Source organism: Choloepus didactylus, chromosome 14 (genome assembly GCF_015220235.1).
Source record: "Choloepus didactylus isolate mChoDid1 chromosome 14, mChoDid1.pri, whole genome shotgun sequence".
In the NCBI taxonomy this organism is placed as follows: Eukaryota; Metazoa; Chordata; class Mammalia; order Pilosa; family Megalonychidae; genus Choloepus; species Choloepus didactylus.
This window is the reverse complement of record NC_051320.1, coordinates 88,497,318-88,524,893: the sequence shown is the minus strand read 5'-3', so window position 1 is coordinate 88,524,893 and position 27,576 is coordinate 88,497,318. Positions and strand designations below refer to the sequence as shown.

At 51.5% G+C, this 27,576-nt stretch overlaps 1 protein-coding gene across 2 annotated transcripts in view; it reads left to right on the top strand.

The window, feature by feature from the left end:
- The window catches only part of NDRG1 (N-myc downstream regulated 1), a 53,312-nt gene extending 28,798 nt beyond the window's left edge, over positions 1–24,514 (top strand). For both annotated transcript variants that reach the window (XM_037802438.1, XM_037802439.1), the window contains 13 exons: positions 1,065–1,170; positions 3,141–3,261; positions 5,806–5,868; positions 6,645–6,705; positions 7,821–7,907; positions 9,930–9,986; positions 12,394–12,497; positions 13,966–14,022; positions 14,791–14,842; positions 17,005–17,052; positions 18,996–19,031; positions 20,173–20,224; positions 22,596–24,514. In XM_037802438.1, coding sequence (XP_037658366.1) covers positions 1,065–1,170; positions 3,141–3,261; positions 5,806–5,868; positions 6,645–6,705; positions 7,821–7,907; positions 9,930–9,986; positions 12,394–12,497; positions 13,966–14,022; positions 14,791–14,842; positions 17,005–17,052; positions 18,996–19,031; positions 20,173–20,224; positions 22,596–22,807 — 1,056 coding nt within the window. In that variant the 3' untranslated portion in view covers positions 22,808–24,514. The remainder of the gene's footprint in view (positions 1–1,064; positions 1,171–3,140; positions 3,262–5,805; positions 5,869–6,644; positions 6,706–7,820; positions 7,908–9,929; positions 9,987–12,393; positions 12,498–13,965; positions 14,023–14,790; positions 14,843–17,004; positions 17,053–18,995; positions 19,032–20,172; positions 20,225–22,595) is intronic.
- Positions 24,515–27,576: the final 3,062 nt, after the last annotated feature.

The following is a 27,576-nucleotide window of genomic DNA, read 5'->3' as shown; positions in this document are numbered from 1 at the left end:
ATAGTTTGGATAAAAAGAGGTCCATGAGCAAGTTGAGGTGCTTGGGGATCAAGGCCGGGTGACCACTTTTAGGGGGAAGGAAAAAAGATGGTTGACTTCAGCTCTTGAGAAGGAACCCTTAGAGGTTGCAGCTGGAGGTGTGTGAGGAAGAGTGTGGGGTGACTGGCCAGTGAGCCAGCTTGAGGGTGCATGTTGAAGAATTGGCCTTGACTAGGAGAAGCAAGACCTGATCCTCTTAGAGGCGAGGGCATAAGGGAGGGTGGATGTGGTAGCTGCTAGGAGTCCTTGGCCAGAGGGGTCAACCCAAAATGGCTGAAGTGGGCTGGGCATTTGTTGGCCCACATAACTGACAATCTAGATGCTGTACACCATCAATAAGGCTTCCTTTCTCTCTTTTCTGTCTCTGGGCTGGTCGCCTTGTAGCAACAAAATGGCTGCTGCAGGTTCAGCTCTCCCAGTTTGGTTAGGTCAAGTCCAGTCCACTTCCCAGAAGCTAGACGTGAGTCTGGTTGGCTCTGATTGGCCACTCCAGCTCATGAGCTTTTCCTGAACCGGTCATTGAGGGTGGGAGGTGCATGGCATTAACTGGCCTAACACAGTGGAGGACTCAGGATCCACAGGCCTCCTCGGACTGAGGGTGGAAGGAGGTGTATTCCCAAAGGAAACGGGGCTTTTCTTGGAACTGGGGTGTAAATTCTGGGGAACTCTGAACCAGGTGAGATGTGGGAGCAGGAGATCAAGGAAGTTCATGCCATTTTGGCCTCCACTTTCCAGAAACAAGTCACTGTGTGGAGACGTCCGCTGGGATCCTGCCTTCCCCAGCCTGTCCTCTGCCTCCTGGTAGAACTTCCTTCCCATCCCTCCCTCATCCTTGCAGTGCTTTACCTGGCCAGGGAGACCTGCCTCCCTAAGTCCAGGGCTCTCTTGGTCAAATGAGAAGTGTCCTCATCCTTCCTCAAAATACAGCCGGAAACACACAGGGGTGTCTGCTGTAAGTCAGTACAGCCACACAGGCGTGGTGGATCCCACCTGACAAGCCCATCTGTCTGCCTGTCTTTCCTCAGGAGCAGGACATCGAGACCCTACATGGCTCCATTCACGTCACGCTGTGTGGGACCCCGAAGGGGAACCGGCCCATCATCCTCACGTACCACGACATCGGCATGAACCGTGAGTCCCTGAGCCGTGGTGCCCGCGGAGGGTGGAGGGAGTGAGGGAGCGACAGGGCAGCGGGTCCAGCTGGTGCTCTTGTCTGGGACTTCCTGGGGCTGTTCTTCTGGAAAGAACCCTGGCCACTGTCTGGAAGACACTGGAATGTGCTACACGTGAGGCATAGTGTCGTCCGTGTGCCCAGTGGTACCGTCTGTCTCTCTGTGACAGTGATTTTCTTTTTAATTGAAATGTACAATTCAGTGGTTCTTATCGTATTCACAGAGTTGTGCAACCATCTCTACAATTGATTTTGGAGCATTTCTTCATTCCAAAAAGAAGTCGTGTGTTCTTTATCCATCAGCCCCAGTTCCCCACCCCCACCCTCAGCCCCTGGCAACCACTCCTCTACTTTCTGTCTTTAAGGATTTGCCTATTCTGGACATTTTATATGAATGGGAATCATACACTGTGTCTGGCTTCTTTCACTTCGCAGAATGCTTTCAAGGTTCATCCATGTTGTAGTGTGAATCAGAACTCCGTTCCTTTTTAGGGCCAGATAATATTCCTTTGTACGGACAGGCCACATTTGTTTGTCCGTTCATCAGCTGAGAACATTTGGATTGTTTCCTCTTTTTGGCTATCGTGACCAATGCTGCTATGGACATTCTTAAGCTATCAGGAAACCTTATCACATACGGGATCCCATTTTTCAAAGATGGGATCTACTTAGTGTTAAATTTATATGGAATAGAAGTGAAGCTTTGAGATGATCCAAGAGACACTTATAGACCTCCCAGGCCCAGTAATCTTTGTGAACTTAAGCGTCGGAACCTAGATGCTTGCTTGATTTTTGATTAATGGACTGCCTGATTTATGGTTTTTCCTGCAGGGATAAGTCAGTCACTAAAAAACACCTTTCATGTTCATTTTCCCTTTTCTTTTTTTCTCACTTTTTCCTCTTTGTGTCCATTATGTACCCATAACCATGCTAGGTACTTTGATACATATCACTATGTCGTTAGATTCAAACAAAGAACTGGAATTGCATATGGTGGTGGTACTCCCCCGTTTTAGAGAGGCTCGTTATTAGTTATTGCAGGCTAACTGCTGTAGTAAAAGATCTCCAGGAGTTCTGTGGCTCAACACAATACACATTCATTCCACACTCATGTAACGACTCAGTGCGGGATTTAGTGGAACTTCCATGCTGTGACTCAGGGTCCCAGGCTTCTTCCAGCTTGCAGCTTTGGCCAGCTCCCCTCCATCCTCGGGTAGATGGGCAAAGAGACAGAACCTGGAGGAGCGGGTGGTGGGCCTTGATGAGCCAGGCTTGGAAGTGGTGAGCGGTACATCCTGCTCCCCAGGGCCCAGCCACCTGACTGCATCTGATTGTAAGGAAGTTTGGAAAATGCCATCCAGCTCTGTACCCAGTGGGTCATGGGCCAGTGCTGTGTGGACAGCCTGCCTTCACCTCAGACCTTTAGCAATCAGGAGACCCCCCTGAGGACACAGAGTGTGAGTGGCAGCTCCATGCTTTGTCCATGCTGTCCCTCCCTGTTTGAGAATCTGCATGCTTCGGCCAGTATTCCCAGTGGGAGGTTGTAGGAGCCTGGAGAGAAAGAGCATCTCAGAGGCCCGGCTCATGCTGGGCCATCACGGCCATTACCAGTGAAGGAAGAGGCAGGAACTGGAATGAGGTCCTTTCCCTCTTCCCAGATGCCCCCTTCCAGCAGGGTAAGGCTCATTCGCCAGTGTGGACAGTGGGGTTTACTGACCCTCTCTACTCCCATAACCACTCCCCTGCTCCTTGATTTATTCTTGCCTTTTATCACCAGAGGGAAGTGGGACAAAAAAAAAAACAAAAAAGATACGCATTCCTTCCTGTAAGTTCTTTGGGAATGGAACAAAAGCAACGTGCTTTGCCACCTGAGCCACCTAATTTACTCTCCCCTCACTTCTTCCTCATCGCCCCCCTGCCCGTTTTCCAGACAAAACCTGCTACAACCCCCTCTTCAACTCGGAGGACATGCAGGAGATCACCCAGCACTTTGCCGTCTGCCACGTGGATGCCCCCGGCCAGCAGGACGGTGCCGCGTCCTTCCCCAGCGGGTAAGAGGCAGGAGCCCGGGCCCCGGAGAAGGACGGGGAAGCCAGGCAGGTGGGGGCCAGGGAGGTGCTTGGTGGGCTTTTTAATAGCCATTCACAATCTGGACAGAGCCGATGAGACTAATGGGTAGAAGAAAGATAGAGAAAATTGGGAAGAACAAGAGAGGGAGTGAAATAATATTTATGAAGCGGCTGCTAAACGCTGGGCATTGCCATTTTAAACTTATATGTCATTTCACATAGCTCTCACAGCTGGTTCTGTGTGTTGTTAGCCCCATATTCCAGATGGAGAAACTGAGGCACGGAGGGGTTAACTACCTTCTCAAGTTCACACTGCTAGGAACTGGGGGAGTCGGGATTTGAGGCCATCTGCTGACTGCAGGGCTCATATTCTCTTTGGCATCCTAGGCTGCCCTCCTCCAGGTGTCATCCTGCCCAGTCCTCGTCAGTACGGGGCCACGGTGCCTTTCCAGTGTTCCTGTGGGAATCTGAGCTCAGCGGATGATCAGCACCACTTTGGGGATGGGGGGCAACTTTGCAGAGATACTGCCCCCCTCTGTCTCCTCCCCCTCCCACCAGTGCTCCGATTATAGCAGGGGGGAAGCAGGTTCTTGGGTTTAAAGTCTTCCAGAAGGTGCCTTCTCAGCATATTTACAAGTAGACATACCTTGTCTTTTCTTTTCTTTCTTTTTTTTTTTTAGTGTTGGGAGTGACCTTTAATAATTAACCTTTATCTAAGAAGAAGGGAAGGGGCGCCAGCTACCTGGGGCCAGGTCCAAAAACTAAATAGTTAATAAAATGGGACTCGGTTAACTGTTAACCAGTGTATAACCCAAGAGATTTGTGAGTAAATCTGTCTTTGGCTTGACAACCTGTTTGAAATACTCAAGATAAACCGGTGATTCCTCTCTCGTCCTGGGGAGGTTTCAAGAACATTGAGTCCTGGTCCCACTCTCTGGAATGTCTCTTCCACTGATGCAGATGCCGAGGTAGAGAGCCATTTCCCCCAAGGGGTTCAGTGTGCAGCTGGTGGGGCGCTGCCCAAACAGGACCTGGCTCATTCTGCCGGCTGGAGTCGGGGTGTCGATCCCAGGTCCTCTTAGGGTGTGCTCCCTCCACGCTGGGCCAGAGACAGCAGAGCAGGCCTGCAGACCCCCTGGCTGGGTTCCTCATGTCTCTGGAGTCTGCTTCCTCCTTCTTGACCACTCTCCCCAGGGGCCCTGCCCCCGAGGATGCTGGGATATTTGGAGGCGCTCGCTCCTTACCCAGCATGCCCTGTAGGCCTGCGTCAATCAGAGTTCAGCTCCCTGATTACAGGCAGGGCACTGGTGAAAGAGGATCCTTTGAGTTCCTCCTGGGGAGACAAGAGAGAAAACATGTGAACTCTGGCTTGGGCTGGTGGCACCGGCTGGACCAAAGGGAACCCAGCTTCTGGAAATTTCAGAGGAACTGTGCACACACTTGCTTCTGAAGAGGCAGAGGGGAGCCCGAGGGGAGAGGAAGCATGGGGACTGCAGGCAGCCAGGAGGAGAAGCCTGGGTGCAGGGACACGGTGGGGAGGGCGGCCTCGGGAGAGCAGTGATGTTGGAGGCAGAGGCAGGTGCCAGCCTGGGAGGTGACTTACGGTGGAGCCCAGGGTTGGAGAGGTGTGGACACGGGGGAGCAAGGAGCCCCCTCTGTGCACTTCAGGCAACAGGAGACTGTTACTTTCTGCAAGGCTCCACTTTTTAGTGCGTAGCCCCAGAGTGCCCCATGGGCCAAATGACCCCAGAAGTCCTCACACTCCTAATCCATACCTGCTTTAGCGAAGCAGCTTGGATGAGAGAAGTCCCCAGTCCTGTGTTAAGAGAGGCTTTGCTCCCAGAGGGTATGCTAATAGGGTATTCCCGTGCCCTAGAATTCCCCTGGGTGCCCACTTTCCAAAGTTGGGTGGCCCAGTGCGTTCAGCTCATCCGGGTGAGGCGCCAGCTCCCCCAAGCGCCTGCTAGAGTGTCTCTTTGGAAAGAGGAAGTTATGGTAGGGAATTCCCTATAGTCAGGAATGCATCCCTGGAGAGCTGACCTCCTTTTGGGGAGCCAAAAGTCTGGTGAGTTCGAGTGTGGGCCTTGAAATCCTAAGACATCATTTGAGACCTGGGTTCAAGTCCCTGCTCTTCTGTGGGGCCGAGTCACCACCCCTCAGCCTCGATGATCATTATAATCTTCATTTTGGGGGAAATCGTGGCAACCCCCTATTTGTCCTGAAGACGAGTTCGCCCGTAGTGCTTATAAAATGCTTTGCAGGGGACTTGGAGCTGAGGAAGCAATTGATAAATGTTGACTTTAGAAAATAGAAGGAGAATGAGGGAGGCCTGAGGGGGTCCCTTGTCTGGTGGAGTCGGCTCTCATGTGCTATGGGATGCTCCGGACGGGGGTCTGAAGGGGTCCAGGCTGGGGAGTTTGGGTGCGTGGGGCAGGTTTGGTGCCCAGCCCCTGCCCCGAACACATCGCTGTTGGATTGCCCATCTCTGTGGCCCTTGCTAACTGCATCTTCATCTCCTGTCCCAAGGTACATGTACCCATCCATGGATCAGCTGGCTGAAATGCTTCCCGGCGTCCTTCACCAGTTCGGGTAAGGGCGAGGGGTCAGCTCCCCCACCTGTCTGCAGGGAAGTGCGACCGTCAGTATGTCTGTCCTTTGACCTTGATCTGGCATCAACGCTAAAATTTAGATTGGGGGTTAATGATTAGGGAAGAAAGAGGCGTGCTATGCTGGCTAAACATTAGCGGTGCTCTTGGCACAGTCTCTGCTCTAGCTGCTGTAACTCCGGCTTTTCTCCTTGAGGGAGTGAGTCACCCCAAAGGCTGGCATCCAGCCCCCCTTCCCTGAGTCCTACTCTTGCACTACCTTCTCTAGCCAGTGGAGCCTCCTTAGATAGGGCTGCCTGAGCCGCTGCTCTCTCCCCAGCCCTCCTTCCTCCAGCTCTCTCATTTCCTTCTAATTGGGTCTTTATGGCAAGGACAATACCTCATGGTTCTTGCCCAATTTATTTTCCTTCCAAGTCTGTGATCCAAAATAAAGATTAAGAGTGGGAAGACACGCTGCTCTAATGGGACTTCTCGTAAATGTCAGACAGTCTGGGATCCTTGGAGGCAGCTGGGAGGGAAGTAAGGAAGAGAGGATGAGCCTTTCCCCAAGGTCAGGGTCATCTGTCAAGTCCTAAAGCATGATGCGTTTCGGGTCCTCGGAGGCCGGTCCCGGGAGCGTACTCCTGCTTTGTCTGGCTCCCCAGCCATCCCAGGCGATGACCCGAACAGACCCTGGGGGGATGGAATTCCTTAGAGACGAGGAAGGGGGAGGCTTTTAAGTGGATTCCCTGTGTCACATGGGTTCATATCTGCTTCCAGGCTGAAAAGCATTATTGGCATGGGAACCGGAGCCGGTGCCTACATCCTCACTCGATTTGCTGTGAGTTCTTTGGCATTTTTTTAAAAATTACATTTTAAGTAACAAAATTCATTCAAGGAGGAAACTTGGAAAAACATCAAAAAGCCCAAAAGGGAAAAAAAAGAAATTACCCGTAATGCCCTTTCTCAAGGAATAAGCACCACAAGGGAAGATGGTGGTGTGCGTCCCACGATTACGTGTACCTGAGAGCACGCGACGTTTGTGCACACACCTGTACTCACTCCCAGCTTTTCTTCTTCCTTTACTAAAATACTGTATTTTCCTTATTCTTTTGTCATCTGCTTTGTTCACTTGCCATCTATTGTGGACAGTTCCTCATGTCACTGAATATTCTACATGGGTCGTGGGTAGTTTTTTTGTTTGTTTGTTTTTTGTTTTTTTTAATAGCTGAGCTTTCTTTTGTAGTCAACGTACTCTTGGATCCTATGTGATTCTAAAGTAGACCCAGAGATACATGCATTAATGTGACAGTGGGTCACTTGCATTAATGTGACAGTGGCCCAAATCACTTGGTCCTGGATCCTCTGTATCCGTAACCAAACAATTGTTTAAAAATTCATTGATCCTCATTTCAATCAGTCATATGCATTTTGACTACCTATTATCTGTTGGCTGTTGGGCTTTGCTAGAAATGCTGACATGAATACAAAATGGTATAGTTATCCAGGCTCTGAGCAGATTAAAGAAAAAAAAACAACAAAAAAAAAAAACCACACAACAACAAACACCCTTGACTGTATTCTAGGATTCCTGGTCATAGAGTTCTTACTGCGAGGTATGTGCCCACTGGATCTATGAGGTCCGTGGTTTATTATACCCATTTGACAGCTGGGCAAGCTGACGTTCAGCAAGGGGAAGGCAAGGGCCCCAGGCAGGTCTGCAAAGCACGTGCGCTTTCTACTTCCCTGTGGCCTCCTCTTTCCACTCTCTCCAGGACCTCAGTCCACAGTCTGCTGTACCAGAACCTCAGTTTTGCAAGGATGGGATTGAAGGTTCTTGGGGGGAGGAAGGGGGTCTAAAGTGGCAGCCTAGTTTTCTGGGTTATTTTCTCTTGAGCTTTAGTTTCACAGTTAAAGATAGCCAGGTTCTCCTCTCACCTCTTGCCTTGGTTTTAGCTGAACAACCCCGAGATGGTGGAAGGCCTGGTCCTCATCAACGTGAACCCCTGTGCAGAAGGCTGGATGGACTGGGCTGCTTCCAAGGTGAGGCTGGGGGTGGGCAGGCAGGGGAACCCCTATGTGCAGACCTGCAGGTGGTCCCGCTCTCTCTGACCCTCCCCTTGACCCCAACCCTCCACTATCCCCCATGTACCCCCAGCAAAGAAAGCAACTTTTCCTCTGCTTTGCTCAGATGAGTGAACATCACCTCGGCTACTTGCTGTTCAGGAGATTATTTAAATAGGACGGTCATATCCAAAGGGATACCACTGGGACCTGGACCCTGAGCCAGCTTTGATTAGCATAGCTCGGGTCAGTAAGTATTTGCTGGGTACTTCTCATGTCCTAGGCTTTCTCAGGATGCTGAGGATACAAAGGCAAAAGCTTCACATCTTAGGAAGGCACAGGTTAATGATGGAAAAGAAATATTTAGCTCCTCCTATGTGCTGCTACCTTTTATGATGATGACTGGTAGCATTTATTGAGTGTCTGCCAGGTAGCAGGAGATCTGGAACTTGAACGTAGTTCTCTTGGGCCCCACGGTGCTGGGGTTTCACGTCTGTGTTGTGCTCACTGCCTCCTCCATTTCGGCAGGAGATGCTTTCTCATTCGGCAGATGCCCGATGCCTACCGTGACCCAGCTGTCCCAGTGCTGGGGACACTGAGGTGCCCAAGCTGCAGACCTGCCCCTGGGCTTCTGGACGGCAGGACAGGCTGCCTGGACCAAAGTTACCCCAGCTGTCTCAGGCAGCTCTGTCCTGGCTCGTGGCCAAGGGTCCCTTGTACATCTTTTTTGAATGATTATTTTTTCCAAGTCCCCATTATTTGCCAAGCAGGGGGAATCATTCCAATTGAAAGAGGACAAAGCTTTTCTTTTTGAAAGTGTGCTCTTGCCAGGTTCAGGGTGGCTGTGGGGGGGCAGGGGATTTGCAAGGTTTAAAGGGGCCATGCCCTCCCTCCCTGTTCCCCTGTCCTGGCCACTCGGATAGTGCATTTCTTCCACCAGAACAGAAGAGCCCTTCCCTCCTGTCGGCACGGCATTCAGGAGCAGAACACTATCCCTGTTGTTTTCCAGCAAAGGAAGTGCTATTTCGATCAGACAGTTTGGCTCCCTGATAGCTGTTCTGAGCCAGACTTGGAGGGCTGGCGGCACTGACTGCTGGCTGAAGGGGAGCCTGAGGAGTGTTTGTGGGGTTTTAATAGCCACGCTGTATCCTTCCTGTCAACCCCAGCCTTGGGAGAAAGACCTATGTCAAGTGCTGACCATGTGTCATGTGTCAGATACGGAGTTGCCTCGTGTAATCCTCCCCTCAACCTTGTGGTTTGGAGCTCCCAGCACCCCCATTTACAGATGAGAAGTCTGATGTCCAGAGGCTCTGAAGCCTGCCCTGTGCCACACAGAGGGCATGGCAGGGTCAGGGCTCAGCCGAGAACTTCCAGGTCTGCCCGATGCTGAAGTAGGTCATCACACATTTATGGAGCTCCTGCTGTATACCTAGTGTTTATGGAGCTCCTGCTGTATTCCTAGCATTTATGGCATTCCTGCTGTATACCTAGCACCATCATTGAGGAGACGTAGAGAGGAGAGTTTCCAGTAACCTCAGGATATTCTGAGAGAGGAAACTGACTTGAGGGAAAACTACATGATGATACAGTAGGGATAGTTGGGGGCTGAGCAGGTTCTGGGGTGCAGACTGAAGGAGCTCAGTGTGTGTTTAGAAGAGGCAGATGAGGCTTTTAAGAAGTGGAGTCCTCCTTGTAGAGGACCAGGGAAGCTTTTGGAGCTGGAACTCTGGGAGCAAGTTGAGAGGTTATTAAGCACACATTTAGTGCACCCCCTGGGCACGGGGCTCTAAGAGAAGGAACCAGATGGAAACCCCAGGCCTTGCCTTCAAGGGGCTCCAGCTTCAGGAGGTAACGGGCCAGGTAAGCACGTTCCCACCAAGGGGTGTGTTCTCAAGGCTTGAGTGCTGGGGGAGCCCAGCAATGCCCAAAAGGCAGGGGGTTGTGCTCACCTGGTTTCTCTCCTGCTAACTTTCTAATCCACCTGCTTTGCATCCTTCCCAGATCTCTGGATGGACCCAAGCCCTTCCAGATATGGTGCTGTCCCACCTCTTTGGGAAGGTGAGTGCACGGCCTGGCATTTATGCCGAGCAATTACACGGGGCCACGTGGGGGATAGAGATGACCCAGGCAAGATGGAGTGGGGGCCTCCGTGCAGATGCCTGCAAAATGACGCATCCATTATCCATTCAGCATCGTCACATTAGGCATTTTATTTTTTTTTTCCATGGATTATGTTTTTTAGCAGCTCCATCGAGGTACAGTAAACTGTCCATATTTAAAGTATAAAATTTGACAATTTTGACATATCTTTATACCCATGAAACCATCTCTCTCCTCAAAATAATGGACATGTGCCTCACCCCAAAAGTTTCCCCGTGCCCCTTGGCAGCACCTCTCTGCCTCCTCCCCAGCAGCCTCGAGCTGCTTTCTGTAGCTACAGGTTAGTTTGCATTGCCTAGATTTGTATATAAATGACATCACATGCAGGGTACTCTTTTTTTGGTCTGGCTTCTTTCATTTGGCATAATTATTTTGAGATCCATCCAGGCTGATGCATGAATCAATAGTTCATTCTCTTTTATTGCTAAATAACATTCTTTAGTGCAGACATACCACAACTTGCTTTTCTGTTCACCTGTGTGTGGACGCCTGGGCTATCTGCGGTGTTTGGCCATTACAAATAATGCCCATAGCGAAGACATCCATGGAGCTTGCTGTATGCTGGGTGTGGACTAAGGACTTGACAAGTAACAACTCATGCAAATTACCCAGAAGCCCCATGACCTGTACAAAAAGTGCTATTTCTGGTCTTAGTTTATGGATGAGGAAACTGAGACCAAAGAGGTTAAGTGACTTGTGTAAGGTCTCACAGCCAGGGAGGGGTGGGGCCGGGATTTGAACCTGTGAGTGGCTCCAGCAGCCCATCTCGGAACCACTGCAGGCCACTGGCCGTCTGCCCCCGGGGTTGCCTGCCTCATAGATGGGTCAGTGGTCTACAGAGTCAGCCCCGCCGAGGGCAGGCAGAACCAAGCCTCGTGCAGCCAGCGTTAGCTGCATGCCACCCTCGGAGCCCCGGTCCCCTGATTCCATCCTGGGGCCAGGAGCCCAGGAGAAGGAAGTGCTGTGGGCACTGAACTGGGCCCAGATTCTGGAAATCCCCATCAGTTGCCTGAGCTGGGATCCCCTGCCCTGTGTGCCATGCGTGGTCCACACACCAAATCCTACCCATTCTGTGCAAAGTGTGAGTGTCTGGGGCCCAGGGAAGCAGGTGTTCGGCTTCGGGGTCAACAAGCTATGTCCGTAGGGTTTGGTCTCTTTCTTCTTTTGTGCTTCATTCATAGTTCATGACACATGCTCTCCCCCACTGAGGGTGCCATCTGAAACCGATGGAATTTGGTAAAATCAGTCATCACATACATTTCCTTAGAGGAGGGGAGAGTCTGACCTGGGGTACCCCAGACTCCTTGGAGATGGGGCACACTTGGACATACGTGGGCAGGTGATGGGATTTGCGGTGCCCCCATTGCTGCAACTGTATTTTGATCTGAAGCCCCAGTGTGATTTCTCAGACTGTTTTTCCCCTGATTTTTCTTTTCTGGGCAGTTGAACTCTTGGTTACTTATGTGAACCGTGGACTGTTTTGAGGGTACCTCGGGCTTGAGGCTGGCTTCTCTTTGCTCCCGTCCCTTCCTGCTCTGTTTACCGCTGATCCCATCAGGCCACTTTGGGAAACCTACAGTGACTGCTGATTTACAAATGAGAAACAGAGCAAGCTCATAACTAGTTTGTTTGTCCCAAATCACATTCAGAAGAGGAAGCGGAGAGAGCTGCTGAGGCTGACCTTCAGCAGGCTCTGGCTGGCCGCTGTGGGAACTGAGCTTGTCCTTCTTTCCGGCAACTTCCAGTTGCCTGAGTTGGTTTTGTTTTTCAAGTGTGAAGAACTTCCTTTCAACTCCTCCCATTTAAATATATGTATATATATATTTCTTTTACTTCCATCTTTTTTTTTCTTTTACCATTTACAAAGGGCTTTTGTGTGTACAATCTCAGTTTAGTCCCACCAACTGGTGAAGCAGGTAATATCGTCTCCCTTCGTTTTTTTTGAGGGAACCAAGGCTCAGAGAGGGTAAGGAACTTGCCTGAAAGGGGATCAGTGATGGGCATAAGCTCTAGCTCCAGGGGGATCGACTTCAATTCAAAATGTCCTAAATTGAGCCTAGCAGGTTTGCTTTGACCTTCCAGGTTTGCGTTCTTTCCTGCTATCAGCTGACACTCAGATACCAGTTTGCACCTGTGTGTCAACTTGCAGCTTTCCGGAAGATTGCTTTAGGGCTCTTTGGCAGTCTTATGGCCCAGGCTTGATTATCTTCACCTTGTACCTGATTAACCTGGAGAATGGAGAGGTCAGTGACCTGCCCAAGGTCACAGCACCAAGGAGGGGTATTTCTTCCCTCTGTAAACACAGGAGGAAATGCAGAGTCACGTGGAGGTGGTCCACACCTACCGCCAGCACATCCTGAATGACCTGAACCCCGGCAACCTGCACCTGTTCATCAACGCCTACAACAGGTATCGGGGCGCTCAGCCACCCCCAGCCGTTCGCCAGGCCCGCTTTGCATGTCTGGAACACTGGGCGAGGGAGATGAGGATTACAAAAGTAGGAGAAGGTGCAGCCCCTGAATTGGGGCGAATAGGATGGGTGCCTGGCAAGTCCTTCGGCTACTAGCCGAGACCTCTGGGGACACGAGTGGGGTGCAATCAGGCACTCAGGTTCAGAGGCAAATGCAGGTGCTCACGGCTGACCTTGAGGAAGGGCCAGATGTGAGAAGAACTGGGGTGGGGGGAGCAGCAGAGCACTCTGGGAGGGGAGGCACTGGGGGGCTGCAGGAGGTGAGTTAGTCATTGCAGGGAAAGAGATAATGTAGAACTAGGTCCTTGTCTAGAGCACAGCTGGGGAGGGGGCGGCTCAGCGCCCCAAGGGTCAGCCAGGGGCTCTGGAATCTTCTCAGCCTGCTGAGTCAGCTCTGCCACATTCCCCAGAAGAGGGGCAGGAAGGAGCCTCATCTCCTCAATGTTAATGCCCTCACTTCAGGAAGAGCGTTAGTGTCCTTAACAAAATGTAGGGTGCTTTCTTTTACAATCGTTACCACATCTCAGTTCTGGGGGTACTCGTGATATTCCCACCACATCACTGCTGACTGGCGGGCTCAGCAGTCCATTTCTTTAGCGAACACTGAGAACTGGAGGCAGGCAGGCCTCAGGCTGGGTTGTGGGGACGCAGGGGACCAGGAACAACCACCAAGACCCCACAGGTTTCCTTGCCCCTGGGAAGCATAGAACTCACTGATTCCTCATAAAAACCCTGAGGTAAGGGTGCTATTGTCATCACTGGTTACTGCTTCCAAGGCTAAGGCACAGAGAGGATCAGTATTCTGCCTAAGGACACACAGCCAGTAAGCAGTGGAGTGGGGTTTGAACCCAGCCCTGCCTGTCTCTCTCCAGGCGGTGAGCTGGGGAAGAGCATCTCTTGCTGGAAGCTGCAGGGAGGCTGGTGAGGCAGGGTGTAGGCCTGCAGGGTGGGTGGTGGGCATGGGCTGGGCTGGGCCCACACTGTGCCTTAAGCCTGTACAGTGGGAAACTTTGGGGGTTCAGGACAAGGGAGTCAAATGATCAGGTCTGAGTTTTTAAAGAGATCATTTTGGCTACTATATAGAAGACTGGAGGTTGGGCGGGTTGGGAAACAAAGAGCCAGGGCCTTTTGGGAGGCTGGTCCATTGGCCAGGTTGGGGGGGAGATGTTACACAGGGAGCCTTGTAGTGGAGGACATGATTTGTACTCTTGTAAAAAAAAAGAAAAAAACACGTCGGGGACCATGAGTCGGGTTCCCTGGGAAATGCATGGATCCTGCTTTGGCCACCAAGAGGTTGTGGCTTTGGGAAAACCACATGACCTGGCACAGGTTGAGGAGTGGGGTGGTTGGCCAGAATGGCAGGTGCTCCCTGGCATGGGTGCTAATGACGTCTTCTGCTGCCCACAGCCGGCGGGACCTGGAGATTGAACGGCCCATGCCTGGAGCCCACACTGTCACCCTGCAGTGAGTTCCTTTGCCCTCCCCTTCTGACCATGGGTGGATCTGCCTACTGTCCCTTCAGCCTTGCTCCACTTGCCAGTGGGGCCTTCTGAGCTCGGCAGGCTTGCCACATGTGTGGTCACTGAGGGCCCCTTGAGTTCTACCTGAGGACTGAGCATGCCCAGGTCTGACTCGGTCTTCTCCCTGGGCAGGCAACTTTAATTCCTAAGGTGTCCCTTTACCTAGGCTGGAGCTGGGCTGTGGACTGTTCATTGGCCAGCATTTATTCAGCACCTACTTAGGCTTTGCTTCCCAGAGTCTAGTGATGAATAAGATGCAGGACCAATCCTAAAGTGCTCTAGAAATCTTGGAGGAAGAGACATGAGCACAACTAACTGTTATTCCACCAGTAAGGACTGTATTTCTGTCATTCCTGAACGCACCATATTGTTTAACACCTGAACCTTCACACCTGTCTTTGGTCAGCCATGTCATTCTTGTCTCTTTCGTGATCACCTCAAAGTTCTGCCTTGAGGCAGAGGGGGGCTTTAAAATAAAGGCATCAAGGCAAAGAGATTTTTTTGCTGAAATTCAGACTAAGGTGTAAATGACTACTAACCCTTTTTATCCAAAGAACAAAACCAAGGGAGGAAGGAGTCGAAAGAGCAAAGGGTACTGGGGAAAGCAGAATACCTTTTTTTTAGGCTCTGGGTCCTTGCCTGGCAGGCCTAGGTGTGTGAGAATCTTTAAATGAATCTTGTGCTAACTCCTCGCCTCTGCCCCTGCTCCCAGGTGCCCATCTCTGTTGGTGGTTGGGGACGATTCTCCTGCCGTGGACGCCGTGGTACGTAGAACTGTTCTGCTAAGAGCTCCTGCAGCCCCTGGCACTTTCCTTCTTGCCTGCTCCTTGTTTTCTTTCCCCTGGACTAAAAAATGCATGTGACCCAAGATGGAGGCCATATTCAGTGCTTAGGAGGGGTCAGAGAAGAAGAGAACAAACTCCTTGCCAGACAAGAGCAGGCTTTGGGGAGCTGGAGCAAGATCACGACAGTACATTCTGGAGGCAAGTTTTTGAGCAAAAAGGCCTGGGTGTTGGGTCCTGACTTCTGTCCCCCTCGGCTGTCCGTCAGCCTCTGTCTGGACATGGCCAAGTCCCCCAGCCTCTCCGAGCCTGAGCATCCTGCTCTATAGAACAAGGTTTCCTCTTGCTTCTGAGGGTTTATGTAGGGATTTGATAAGATAAAGTCATAAGGGCTTAACTGATCTTAGCCTGTAGTTTGGTCTAATGTTTAGGTTGGAGATTTGTTCTGAGCGAGGTGCAAAATACCTTCACTTATTGTCCATCTCCTTGGGCCAGGCACTGCTCCAGGTGTTTTGTGGATGTCCTGTGAGATTAATATTATGATCCCATTTCACACATGAGGAAACTGAGGCTCGGGGAGGTTAACTGAGCTGCTCCAGAGCAGAAGTTGAGTGCAACGGAGTCCTGCTTGGCTCCAGACTTGGGCTCTGTCCCCGCATGTCCTGCCTGCATTATGGACGGTCAGCTCCCCGATTGGTGTCTCGTCCTATCAGAAGACTCCAGGCTCAGCCAGGGCTGCTTTCCGGAGCCCAGGGCAGGAGCAGCATTAGCAGGGGGGACTGTAATTTCAGGTTCTGTCAGAGGGAACATCCCTGCCTGGGTGGTTTGTAGTTTGTGGAAATCTCGGACCACAGGCTCCTGATGTCTGCATCCTTTTGTCAGTCCTCCATCCACTCTACCCCATTTCTCCTGGGGCATGGAGAGAACCTGACCTCGAGGGATGGAGGGGGTGAGCACTGGGCTGAAAGTGGGCCCTGCCTGGCCGTTTAATGAGAGCAGTGTCTCCTGGAGGTGAGGAATGAACCGACTGAGAACTCAGCCTAGTTCGGTGTCTCTTTAAGTTGGACAGTCCCAGGCTGGTTGACTTTGTGTGACATCTCCCTGGCCACCCTGTTCTCCTCTGGCTGTACCTGGACATGTGGCATCTTTTAAATACCATACGGGCCTTTGGGTAGAGGGCCCAGCCTCCAGCTTCTTTCCGTGGTGGCTGCCAGCTCTTGTTGCTTGGCAGTGGGCCATCTGCCTCTTCCCCGAGCCCTCCTTATGCACCAGTCTGCTTCCCACTGGCTTGTTTACATGGATGTGTTTGCCACTTGGCTTCCTGGCCAAGAGCTTCCTCTCATTTGGGAATCTGGTGGAGCTTTCAGACTCAGCTGGTGCCTAGTTGTCTGGCAGGAGAGCAGAGACACCTGGGAAGTCAGCTTAGGCAAGGCTTTCTGGCTCATTTCCTGCCTTAATTCCCACCTGCGATGTTGTGGCAGCAAAAGAAGGACACTATCTTTCGGTCATCCCTACAACTGGGGAGTTAGAAAATTTAGGGGCTGTCCTGGGGTGGTGCCTTGTGTTTTGGTCTGCAGAGAGGAATTTGCAGATGTTCACGTGGTAAATATTTAGGGTGCCTCATGAACCATGTATTTCACGTGGGCATGACCCATAGTCACAGGATGCATCAATAGAGGTATACTGTTCATGTCAAGGGAGGTGATAATTCTGTCAGCATCTTGAACATCATAGGTTACGTATGGGTGTTCTGTCATTGAAAAGTTGAAGAGAGAAGCCATCCTGGTGGATGTGCATTTGTCATGTAAAGAACAGTTGTTGGATCCAGGGATTTGAACCTGCAGAATCTGTGGCAGCAGATGGTTAATCGAGGCCATTTGTTTAACAAATATTTCTGGAGCATCTTCTATATTTTAGCTAATCTTCATAGTCACTGAGTGAGAAAGGTGTTATCCCCATTTTAACAATGAAATTGGCAGGGCTGGGTTTTAAACTGGCATCTTTTTCATACAGAAGCCCACATTCTTTCTTCTGCACTCACTGGAATACCAGAGTTTTGATGATAAGTGGCAGGGAAGAGGGAAAGGTATGGCTTTGGCTCCAGGTAGAAAATTAACCCATTTTTTTTCCCTTCCCTTGTGCAGGTAGAGTGCAACTCTAAATTGGACCCAACTAAAACCACTCTCCTCAAGGTACTGGGGAAACAATGATGGTTTGCCTTCATTCTTTCTTATAATCCCCCAAGCTTCCTGCCAAACTGAGTTGTGGCTGATGGAGGCAAGGCTGATAATCCAAAACCAAGGAAATAATTACCTATCTATTCATGAAGACATATTGGGCACAGGGTGGTCGTCTGGAGGCTGCAAAGCTGAGGACATCCCTCCCTGGGACCCCAGAAGTCTCTGGGTGGGGCCGGCCTTGGGGTGACTGCTCAGTCAGTTGGGGGTGGTCCAGGAATGGCGTGGATGGGGGCTTTCCCCAGGGTGAGGCCAGGATGTTTCTCCGAGAGGGGCTCTGCTTGGCTGTAGGAGGAAACTGCCTCCCAAAACCATTGGAGGGCAAGACTCTCCCCGGCAAGTTCTTGTGAGTGCATGGTGTGCTTGCTTTCTCCGGAGGCTGGAATTGACAGTGTTGTCGCAACCTCAGCCAGCGCCCTGCCAGTTGTGGCTGATTGCACAATCCAAACCGACAGTGAGTGTGCGGTAGCCCTGATTAAATATGCAGCATGAGAGTTAGGAACCTTTTCGAGGGGCCCTCCCTGGCCTGGTTGTACCCCGATGAGGGCAGGTTATCTGACAGGGGGGCCTGCATGGGAGAAAGGACAGGAGCTGGGCATCTCTGGGTCACTGCCTCTCTGCTCCCCACTGTAAAAAGTTGATTGCCTTTGGAAGGAATGTGTCTGATACTTATGGGGTGGGGAGCCTGTCCTTATACTAGGCGTTTTATGTAGGTTTTCTTTCAAGACACCCTCAAAGGGGGATTGCTAGATTGGAAGACGCTGGGGCTGCTGATGGGCTACCCTCTGTAAACTGGGACGGTGAGCACCCTTTGTCCAAACATGTTTGCGCCTGGACCTGTGCAGCATTGTGGCGGAAGTTTGGACCCCACGTCTGTAATCCCACAGGAAGCTTGCAGACTAAGTGGTATTGCTCCTAGGAAGATGAGGGGGGTGAGGAAAGAGACGTTTAGAGTGGGTCCGTGACCTGTCTGAGGCCAGGTGCCCCACTGGATAGTAGATCTGGGATCAGAGCACACTTCCACCCAATGCTAGCCAGCTCAGCCTGCTGCACCTCCTGCTGGGGAGTCTCCCCCTTGCGCTGAAGTTCTCATCTGCCGTCACCAGCACTGGGGTCAAACTGAGGGCTGCCCCAGGTCTGCGGGGCCTTGGGGCTCACCCTTGGATATTTGGCCTGGACGGTGTCTCTGGGTTTCTGATGCCCACCCCCCAACTCCAACTCACCGACCACCTCCAGGCCGTCCTCGCCCCCGCCTTCTCCCTGGCTGCCTGGGTTTCTGTATACAGTTCTGACATGACCATTTCCATCTCTCAGTAACTATTCACTTGACATGACTTTGATGTGACTTTGAAATGGCTTTGATTGAGAGGAGATGGCTTTGGGTTTATCAGTTGACTAGTAAGTTTGCAAGTTACAACATTTACAAAGGGGTGCTAATCAGGAGCCCCAGCAGGCCAGAAGCCTTCCAGTCTAGCAGTTTCCTTGGAGGGAATCTTTAAAGAAAATGTGTGTTGAAGGCCCCCTGCGGTGAACAGCTCCAGGTCAGGCAGATCCTGGCTGGAAACAAGCTCTCTCTGGCCCACATTCTGCCTCCCAAATGGGGACAGTCATCCCTTCCGGGCTGTCGTGGACTGACCTGAGACTGTCTGTGGTCCCAGCAGAGCCCCTGGCGTAGCGTGAGCTAAAGGACAGGCAGACACAGAGATGGATGGTAATAAATGCGCAGCAGCCTTGCCCAGCAGGGCTGGGTTTCCTGCCCAAACCATGCCCAGTCCCCACTTGATGCCCCAGCGGGGAACTTTGGGGTCGGGCAGGGGGTAGGTGCCCGTTTGGGACTGGGTCAGGAGCACCAGGAGCCTGGCTGAGGGTTTGGCACTGACCAGCATCCTGTCTCGTAGATGGCGGATTGTGGCGGCCTCCCGCAGATCTCCCAGGTGAGTCCCCATGACACAGCTGTCGGGCTCCGCAGGTGGGGGGCATTTCTACCGGTGTCCCAGTCACCCCTCCTCCCCTCCTGCGGGCCTCACGCCCGCTGTCACCACCTCGCTATGACATCTGACGACAGTTTGTGGACCATTTTACTGTCATAAATGGCCTTTGCATGTGAGGATTCATTTGATCCTCCAGAAACTCCTTGAGAGTAGATGGTCCTGGGGTTCACAAGGGTGAGGGCATTGGCCCAAGGGGGTGTGGTTTGGCAATGGCGGATTAGAACCCAAAGACCGCCTTCACCGTGCTGTATCACACAGGCTTCTGCTGCTGCGGCAGCGCCCGGGGCACTCAAGGCCAGCGCGGAGTGGGTGGAGAGGGGAGGAGACAGAAGTGTGCGAGAGTGTGTGTGTGCATGCACGTGTAAACACAGCAGTGTCGTGTGCTTGCTGCATGATGATAAACTCCCCCAATTCCCCACCCACAAATAACCCCATCAACCTAACAAGTGAACTCACTTTAATCTGTAGTCTAATAACTTTTTTAAAAGTCATATGGTGGTGACATATATGTAATATAAAATTTGCCATTTTAACTCTTTTTAATGTACACTTCAGTGGCGTTAATCACGTTCACAATGTTTTGCAACCCTTACCGCCATCCATTGCCGAAACTTTTTCATCACCCCCCAAATGGAAACTCTGTACCCGTGAAGCAAGAACTCTCCCTTCTCCCCTGCCCCAGGAACCCCTAATCTCTAGGAATTTGTCTGTTCTTGTGATTTGATACAACTATGGCTTTGTATTCTATTTTGAAATGTAATATCATGTGAATTTCCCGCTGTCCTTTTCATCAAACCCTGCCCCCCCTCCTTCTCCTGCCTCCAATCCCGAAAGGGAATCCGGAGATTCTCCGGCACGGAGCAGGTGCTCTGGGGTCCCACCCGCCAGGTGCTGGGGGAGATGAGGTGGAGGATTGTGATTTCCTTACTGTCCCGCTGGAGGAACCGAGTGCCAGAAAGGGGCAGTGACTGGCTTCAGGCCTCTTGAGACTCAGCTCTCTCTAAGGACGGGGCCACAGCGTCATGGGCCATCGGTGGCCTGGGCCTGCAGCAACTGACCGTGCCTTCCCGCCTTTCCCTTGCAGCCGGCCAAGCTAGCAGAGGCCTTCAAGTACTTCGTGCAGGGCATGGGCTACAGTAAGTATGGAGTATCCCAGCATGCCGTGGGTCAGGGGGCAGGTGTGGGATGCCCTGAGCCAGATCTGGATGCTTCTCTCCATCACCTCGACCAGGTTCAGCTTTCCACAAATTGGGCAGGATGGGGAAAGAAACGTTTAGGTGTGTTGCGGTTGGGAGGAAGTCTAGAGGTTCTAGTTTCTCCTTTTTCCTAAATTGCTCATTTTTCCTCCACTGTTGAGCAGAAGTTATTTCACACCAGGGAATTTTTTAGGTTTAGGTGAGGATTAACAATCCTTTAAGCAACAAGAAGACAACAAACAGGGAAACAATGAAACGATGAAAACCTTTTAAAATTTGATTATAGGCTTTCTCAGTTAAGTTGAGGGATGGTGAGGAAGATGGTAACGATGATGATGGTAGTGATTTCTGACAATAATGGTGATGATGAAAGATTATTCATAAATCCTTTAGTTTTTCTCACTTAACCATCACAATACTCCACTGAGATATTCTTACCCTCCTTTTACAAATGTGGAGACTGGGGCTTCGACAGGTTAAGCAAGGAGCCAAGGTTAAGCCAAGGATCTGTTCAAGTTCTTTGAGAATTGTAAAGTGCTGTGCATATGGGTGGTAAAACCACTTATATTCAAGACAGCTTGTGTCTTTGTTAAATCATTAGGAATCGAAGGGTAAGTAGAAGCCTAATTCATAAGCTTGCTACTTCTTCTTTTGAGGATTATAGTTTATTTTTTAGGCCGAATGCATCTGGCCTTTTTTTAGAAGTGCAATCCTGTAGTGAGGACAGAGAGTATCAAGTTTAAACTCTGCTGAAAACAGCTACATTTGGTATCGTTTGGAATATTAGCCAGGGTTCTGGCCCTGACATCTTTTTTGGATCTTCCTGCCCAATACTGGGAATTATGATCCCTGTGACCCTTTTAACTAGGAAGCCATTCAGCCTCTGATCTCTTTTGTTTTTCTCTCCAAGACGTTGACTATTTGCCCATTTAAAGTAGCAGCAGGTAGGTTTGGTGAATTTGCTGCAAGTCTTATAATTGGCCTTGGCCACGTTTTGCTGCCAGCGGGGCTGAGCCCATGGGCCACGCAAGCTCATTCACCAGCCTCAGGCAGGACGCGTGTCCCAGGGTGCCCTCTTCCAGCAACAAACATTTGCCTGCGGGTGTCCTTCCGTTCTCGCCTGCTCTCCCTGTGGGCAGAGTGTGCAGCCAAGGGCAGCACTGGAGAGAGCCTCTGGCCAGCCCTCGTTTCCTTTTTACCTGGCAGGACCTGACTTGAGGCTCGTTTGTCTTGGACCTGCCTGGGCTGTGGAGCGCTGCTTTGCAAGTGTGCTCTGGGGAGAAGGGAAGTTGAAAGCCAGGCCTCAGCCAGGCCTCGCGAAGCAGCCTGCAGGCTGTGGGACAGGAAAAACCATAGTCGCAGAGGCATCCACTGAGACAGAGAGAGTAATCCTTTATTGAGCACATACTCAGTATGATGGGCTGGGCCTCACCCTACCCCTGGGAGGTTAGGAAAACGCGCCCATGTTTCTGGTCCAGAATTAGGGGCTCAGAATATGTGAGGGACAGATCAAGGGACTGACTTCAATTCTTTCAGATCACACACCTGGCTCCTTAAGAAGGGAATTCAGTTCAGCAGGGGTTAATTTTGTTTGTGGGTGTCTGTCCCCGGAAGCCAAACGGGTGATGTAACCCCTGCATTCGCCTGCATTCACCAGCTGCCTCCATTTGTCACATCCTTTCTTCAGTGGGGCCTTTGCAGCAACGCTTACATGGGGGAGGGGGGGGATGGTTTTATCTTCATTCCATTTATGGGCCACCTACTATGTGCAAGTGTACTTGAAGTTCTTGGGGAAGCCCTTCCCTGCCAGTGCCTCGCCAGCTGGGAGTTTGGAAAAGGAGAAAGATGACGACTGACAGCTCTGTCTCAGACTGAAGTACAGGGCTCAGCCCGGCTGACCTCAAATGTCCTTCCCCCTCCAGGAATTGCTGGTGCTGTGGGGTAGGGGGCATATACACACACACTGATATTGGGGGGACATTGTCAGTATTAGTACCCTCATTTTACAGTTGGGAAAAGTGAGGCTCGGAGAGGGATACCCCCAAAGTCACACAGCTGTCAAGCAACGGGCAGAATTGAGGTCCAAACCCAGGTCAGGACTCAGGTGACCCACGGTGGGCTTGTGCTTGCCCGCCACCTCCGTGACGATGTACAATGATGACAGCGAGCCCAGTGGCCGCGTCGCTGAGAGATGAAGACAGAACCCTTAGTGGGATCCCATTGCCACACGCCTGGGTCCGGTCTTCCCGGAGCCTCACTCGGGGCTCCCCCCCGACCGCCACGTCCCCTCTCTCGTCCCCTCTCTCCGCAGTGCCCTCCGCCAGCATGACCCGCCTCATGCGCTCCCGCACAGCGTCCGGCTCCAGCGTCACCTCCCTGGAAGGCGCCCGGAGCCGCTCCCACACCAGCGAGGGCACCCGCAGCCGCTCCCACACCAGCGAGGCCGCCCGCCTCGACATCACCCCCAGCTCCGGGGCCACCGGGAACAGCGCGGGGCCCAAATCCATGGAAGTCTCCTGCTAGGCGGCCCGTGCGGCCCCCGCCCCGGACTCTGTGACCTCCCCCGCGGCCCCCTCCCCTCCAGCCCCTCGCCCCCTGCCTGCCGCACTGCACATAACCCGGTATTAATCCAAAGCTTATTTTCAAAGAGTGAGCTCTGGTGAGGACAAAGTCAGATGGGGATGGGTGAGTGTGAGTCTGGCCAGAGCAGGGGCGGGGGCGGACCAAAGGAAAAGAAGCATCTCCAAGGCGATGCGTGTGTCACCGCAGGGCCTGGTGGCCGCTCTCCACCCGCCCGCGCAGATGCCCGACAGCCAAACCAAGGAATGTCGCAGGAAGCACTTCACACACCCATGCGCAGCCTGGCCCGGGCATCCTGGTGCAGACGGGCATTTTGTCCAAGGCCCAGCCCACCTCCTTCCTGTTTCCTCCCCAACGAAAGAAAAACCAACCCGGTTTCTGGAAGGAAACCCTTTTCTGATTTGGGGAGGGGGAGAGCAGTGACTTGTGGGTGGTTCTTTTAACAGTCAAAACAGGAAGAGGGAGGAAAAAGAGGTGAAATTTATGTCGCGGCTCGAGGCATTTGGAAAAACAAACCTCTTGTAGTTAACTTGAAGTAATAGATTTTTAAAGATGTGCATACATAAACTTTTTAATGCTGAAGCATGCAGGCCTGTTTTTCTGGCATCCTTTTAATATACGACTAAAGTGGACCACAAAATCTCTTGGCTTTGCAAAGACAAGGTCTTGGCAAACGTTTGGGGTGTTGATTTTAAGGCTTTAGCTCTGCCATCTGCCGCCTCCTCTACAGCCCCTCCCCCCACCCCAAATGCATGAGTGAGTGATTATTTTCATCTATGGGAAAGATCACTTAGATTTGTGGATGCATTCTTTGAAATGGTGGGGAAAACATTCTGAGCAGATGTACCTGGCTGTGATAAATCTACGTGCAGGGGACGGGTAGAGATATTGGGGTGGGGGTGGCATTTGGGTTACTAGATACAAAGCATTCCTTTTGGTTGTGATGGAATCCAGTGCAGTTGTAATTTTAGTGGATCCAGCCTGGTACCCAGGAATCTAGTGTGATTGAGTTAAATCCAGCTTCCAATGTTTGCCAGCTGGGGTATAATCTGAATTTGATGGTTGTACATTTCTGATCTGGTGATGTCACTGTATCTTCAGGTTGAACATTTTGCTTTTGTGAGTGGTGGAAATTCACATGGGGCTTGGTGGCTGAGAAGATGTAAGGATTTTGGAATGTATATTCCATAGGACTTTCCTTCCCTCTCCCCCACCTTCCCCTAGTCCCCACCCCTAAGCTTCCTTTTGCTGAATGGGTGGTACCACTGATGGGTCTGGGCATCCTGACTGTAGCCGTCAAGTTCCTGTACTACAGCCTTTTTTGACTTTCATTTTGGCCAGCCATGGATTTTCTCAGAGGAAGTCTGATCCAAGAGAATAGACCCCTGTGAATCAGCTACTGGGACCTGAGGATTTCCAGGACCCTAGAGTTGGTAGAAGGAATTGGGCAAGCCTCCTAGGTAGCTGGAGTGCCGTGACTCAGTTTACCTGCCACCTACCACCTTGGGGCTTCCCCCAACCTTGTACAGAAAGGTCAGGGTTAAGGGTAGGAGTGGCTGAATTGAGACGGGAACTGTTGTGTCTGTCCAGAGGAGTTTCTTAATGAGATATTTGTAATTATTTCCAGATCAATAAATTTGTAACTTTGCAGTGGCTTGTGTCTTTTTTTCTCTACCAGAGAGATTGTGCATGCAACATCAAGGTACAGGTATGGGTCTTTCCAAGAGGAAATCACCAGTCCTTGATACCTGGGGCCTCCACTGGAATTCTTTGCTTTAGAACGGCTCTGTCCAATAAAGAAGGAAAAAAAGGATTAAAATTTTTACAACATTTATCATCAAATGCAAATCAGATGAGAGACGCTGCTGTGAAGGAAACATAGTCAAGTTATTTTATGACATAGTAATACATGTGCTTCTCTATTATTGAGTTCAGAAGGCCCCGAGGCAGGTTTCAATATTCTGTAACTTCAAAGTAGTGGTGAGCATAAATGGTACTTTAAGATGTCTGCCACAATTGGGATGAAAAGAAAAATATCTGTGATTTCAGCTGGTGATGGGGTGACAATATTATTGGGTTGTCCCGCCTACATTTAGATAGAAGGGCAGGCTAAACTTGAGTTAGAGGTTAGTAAAAATAAAGATGCTCATGTGTGGGTCTTAGTCATCCAAGTTCATGCCACCTGAAGTCTATCCATGGAGACTTTGTGGGTCGGAGGACCCCAGATCCAGGAACCCTGCTCTAGAGGCAGGAGGTGGGGGGAGGCGTGCTGGCTCATGCACCAAACCTAACAAGTGCCTTGTCTGTCGCAGCCCCTGTGAGTGTTGGGAGCAAAGACACACTGGGTGGTGGAGGAGCCGGCAGGTAATCGACATGGCAGTGGGTGAGTGGGGGGAGCCCTCGGGCCCCCACCATGGGGGTGCACTGTTGCAAATGTTTGCCTGGGCCAGATGCTACTTAGAGACCTATACCGAGAGTCTGTTGCACCAGCTGGGGATCTATTTCTGATCTCCCAGCTGGTTTTTTGGTTTTGATCCCCGACCTTGGTTTCAGCAGCACCTGGGAAGCCAGAGCTGTGGGGAGGCCCAAACCTCCACCTGCCGTCTCCCTCCCAGCCCCTCCTCAGGCCCAGCCCAGTTTCTAAAGCCGCCGGCCGCGTCTCTCTATGAATCCCAATCCCACTGGTGACCTATGTGCCTTGGGGTTCCTTAGGCTAGATGGGGTGAGGCCTGGCCTTGTGGGGTCAGAGGTGGGATGGGGGAGGGGGTCTACTGAGGGACTGAGCCTCCTTTCTAGGATCAGATTGCACCTGCTTCTCTGAAGCCTCGAATGGTGGCCCTAATTCAGGGGCTGGTGGTGAACGTCTGGTTCTTGGACCTCAAACCAATCAAGTCTTTGTGCATCCTAAGGGGAAACATCTAATTGGCCCAGCTGGACTCAGGTGTTCTCCCCACCCCCTGTTTAATCAGCTAGGACTGGGCTCATGCTCCCCACATACACCTTGTGCCCTCATGCACACACGTGTACACACACATGATGCACACACAGCAGGGACTCCAGAGTCATTGATACAATAGTGGCAGGTGAATTGCCGTGTCCTTTTGCACAATTTAATCCATTCATAGTCCAACTCACTTTTGCAGAACCTGCCCTTCCCTCTCCCTGCTCTGGGAAGCATTTCCGGAATACCCAGCCCCCCCAGGAAGCGCCGCCATGGCCTCAGTGGTACCTGCTGCGTTTGCATACGCATGGGCTCACACGCCCTTCTCCCCAACAGGATCACTAGGGAGTTCTTATTTTTGTATCGCCAGGGCCAGCCCAGTGCCTCACACTAAGCAAGAGGTTTTGGTTAAATCGGCAGATGGACACTTCCTTAATAATAGTAATATAGTGAGAATTATAGTTTCTTTCCCCTTTTGATTCTTTATCTGTGAGAAGTTATACTGGCTTCATAGATAAGAAAACCAAGGCTCAGAGAGATTAAGTAACTTGTCCAGCCATGTCGACAATGGAATACATCTTTCGCTGCCTTTTAAAACAGTACAGCACACCACTGATGCAGTCACCTCCTTATGACCTGTGATTATAAAGCATCAGTTAGTTCCCGGGACCAACACTGTTAAGACTTTGAAGTGCCCGTGGGAGAGTTTGTCTCTCTAGTAAATGGTCCCACTCAGACTCAGGTGACCTTTTTCCCCCTCCATGGCATGTTTGTTTATTTTGTTTACTGTCTGTTCCCTAGGCTTGAGTGTAAACCTCACAGGGGCGGGGACTTTTTGTGCCTTTTGTTATAAGGTTCCCCCAGGACCTTATTAACAGTGTCTGCTGTGCACTGTGTTCAGTAAGGCTCAGTAATCAATAATACAGAGTGTGGGAGGCCCTGTGGGGGCCGTGTCACAGCCTCTTCTCAGTGAATCTGCACCCCACCCCAGCAGGGAAGTGCTGCTCACATCATTACCCCATTTCGCAGACTTGGTCACTGAGGCTCGGTAAACCTCGGAAATGTTGAGGGGTGGAGATAGAATTCAAATCCAGGTCTCTGATTCCAGGGCTCATGTGCTTTCTGCCCCCCAATCACAAAGCACTGGGTGAGCCTTGTCCCCCCGTAAGCTCCATGTCAGTGTGGGTGGGGAGGGACCCTGTTTTACCTAGGACTGGCCTTGGGAAGGCCTTGCTGGTTAATAGGGCCAAGAGCATAATAGGTGCTTAAGAAACATCTTGGTCATGGGTGGATGGAGGGAAGGACAGGCAGACAGACAGAAAGATACACGGATGGGTGGCGTAGAACCCAAACCTGAGAGGAGAAAGTTGTCAACCTGGCCTTCCCTGATGCCCCAAGAAGCACAGCAGAGAGGCCCCGGCTTCTCTTGTTTAATAGCACAGCTATGGCTTGGTCCCTACACAGGGGAGCTGTGGGCGCGGCCGCGAGGCCAGCTAGGGGGACAGACTGGGGAGAGGGGCGGCAGGAGGCAGGAAGTGGGGCTGACGCTCTCCCTGCTCCTGGAGGGAGATGGGCTCTCAGGCCCCTCCAGCCACAAGTCACAGAAACTTTGGTTTTTGGTTGTTCTCAAGTTTCTTCCCCAAGGAAACTTCCCAGAGGGGAGACAAGGGGGTGGAAGCAGAAGGGCCTGGCTGGGCACTGGGGGAGTGATGCCAAGTCCTGAGGGCTGGGCCACTAGGCGACCTGCTTTTATGATATCTTGTGTCTGGTT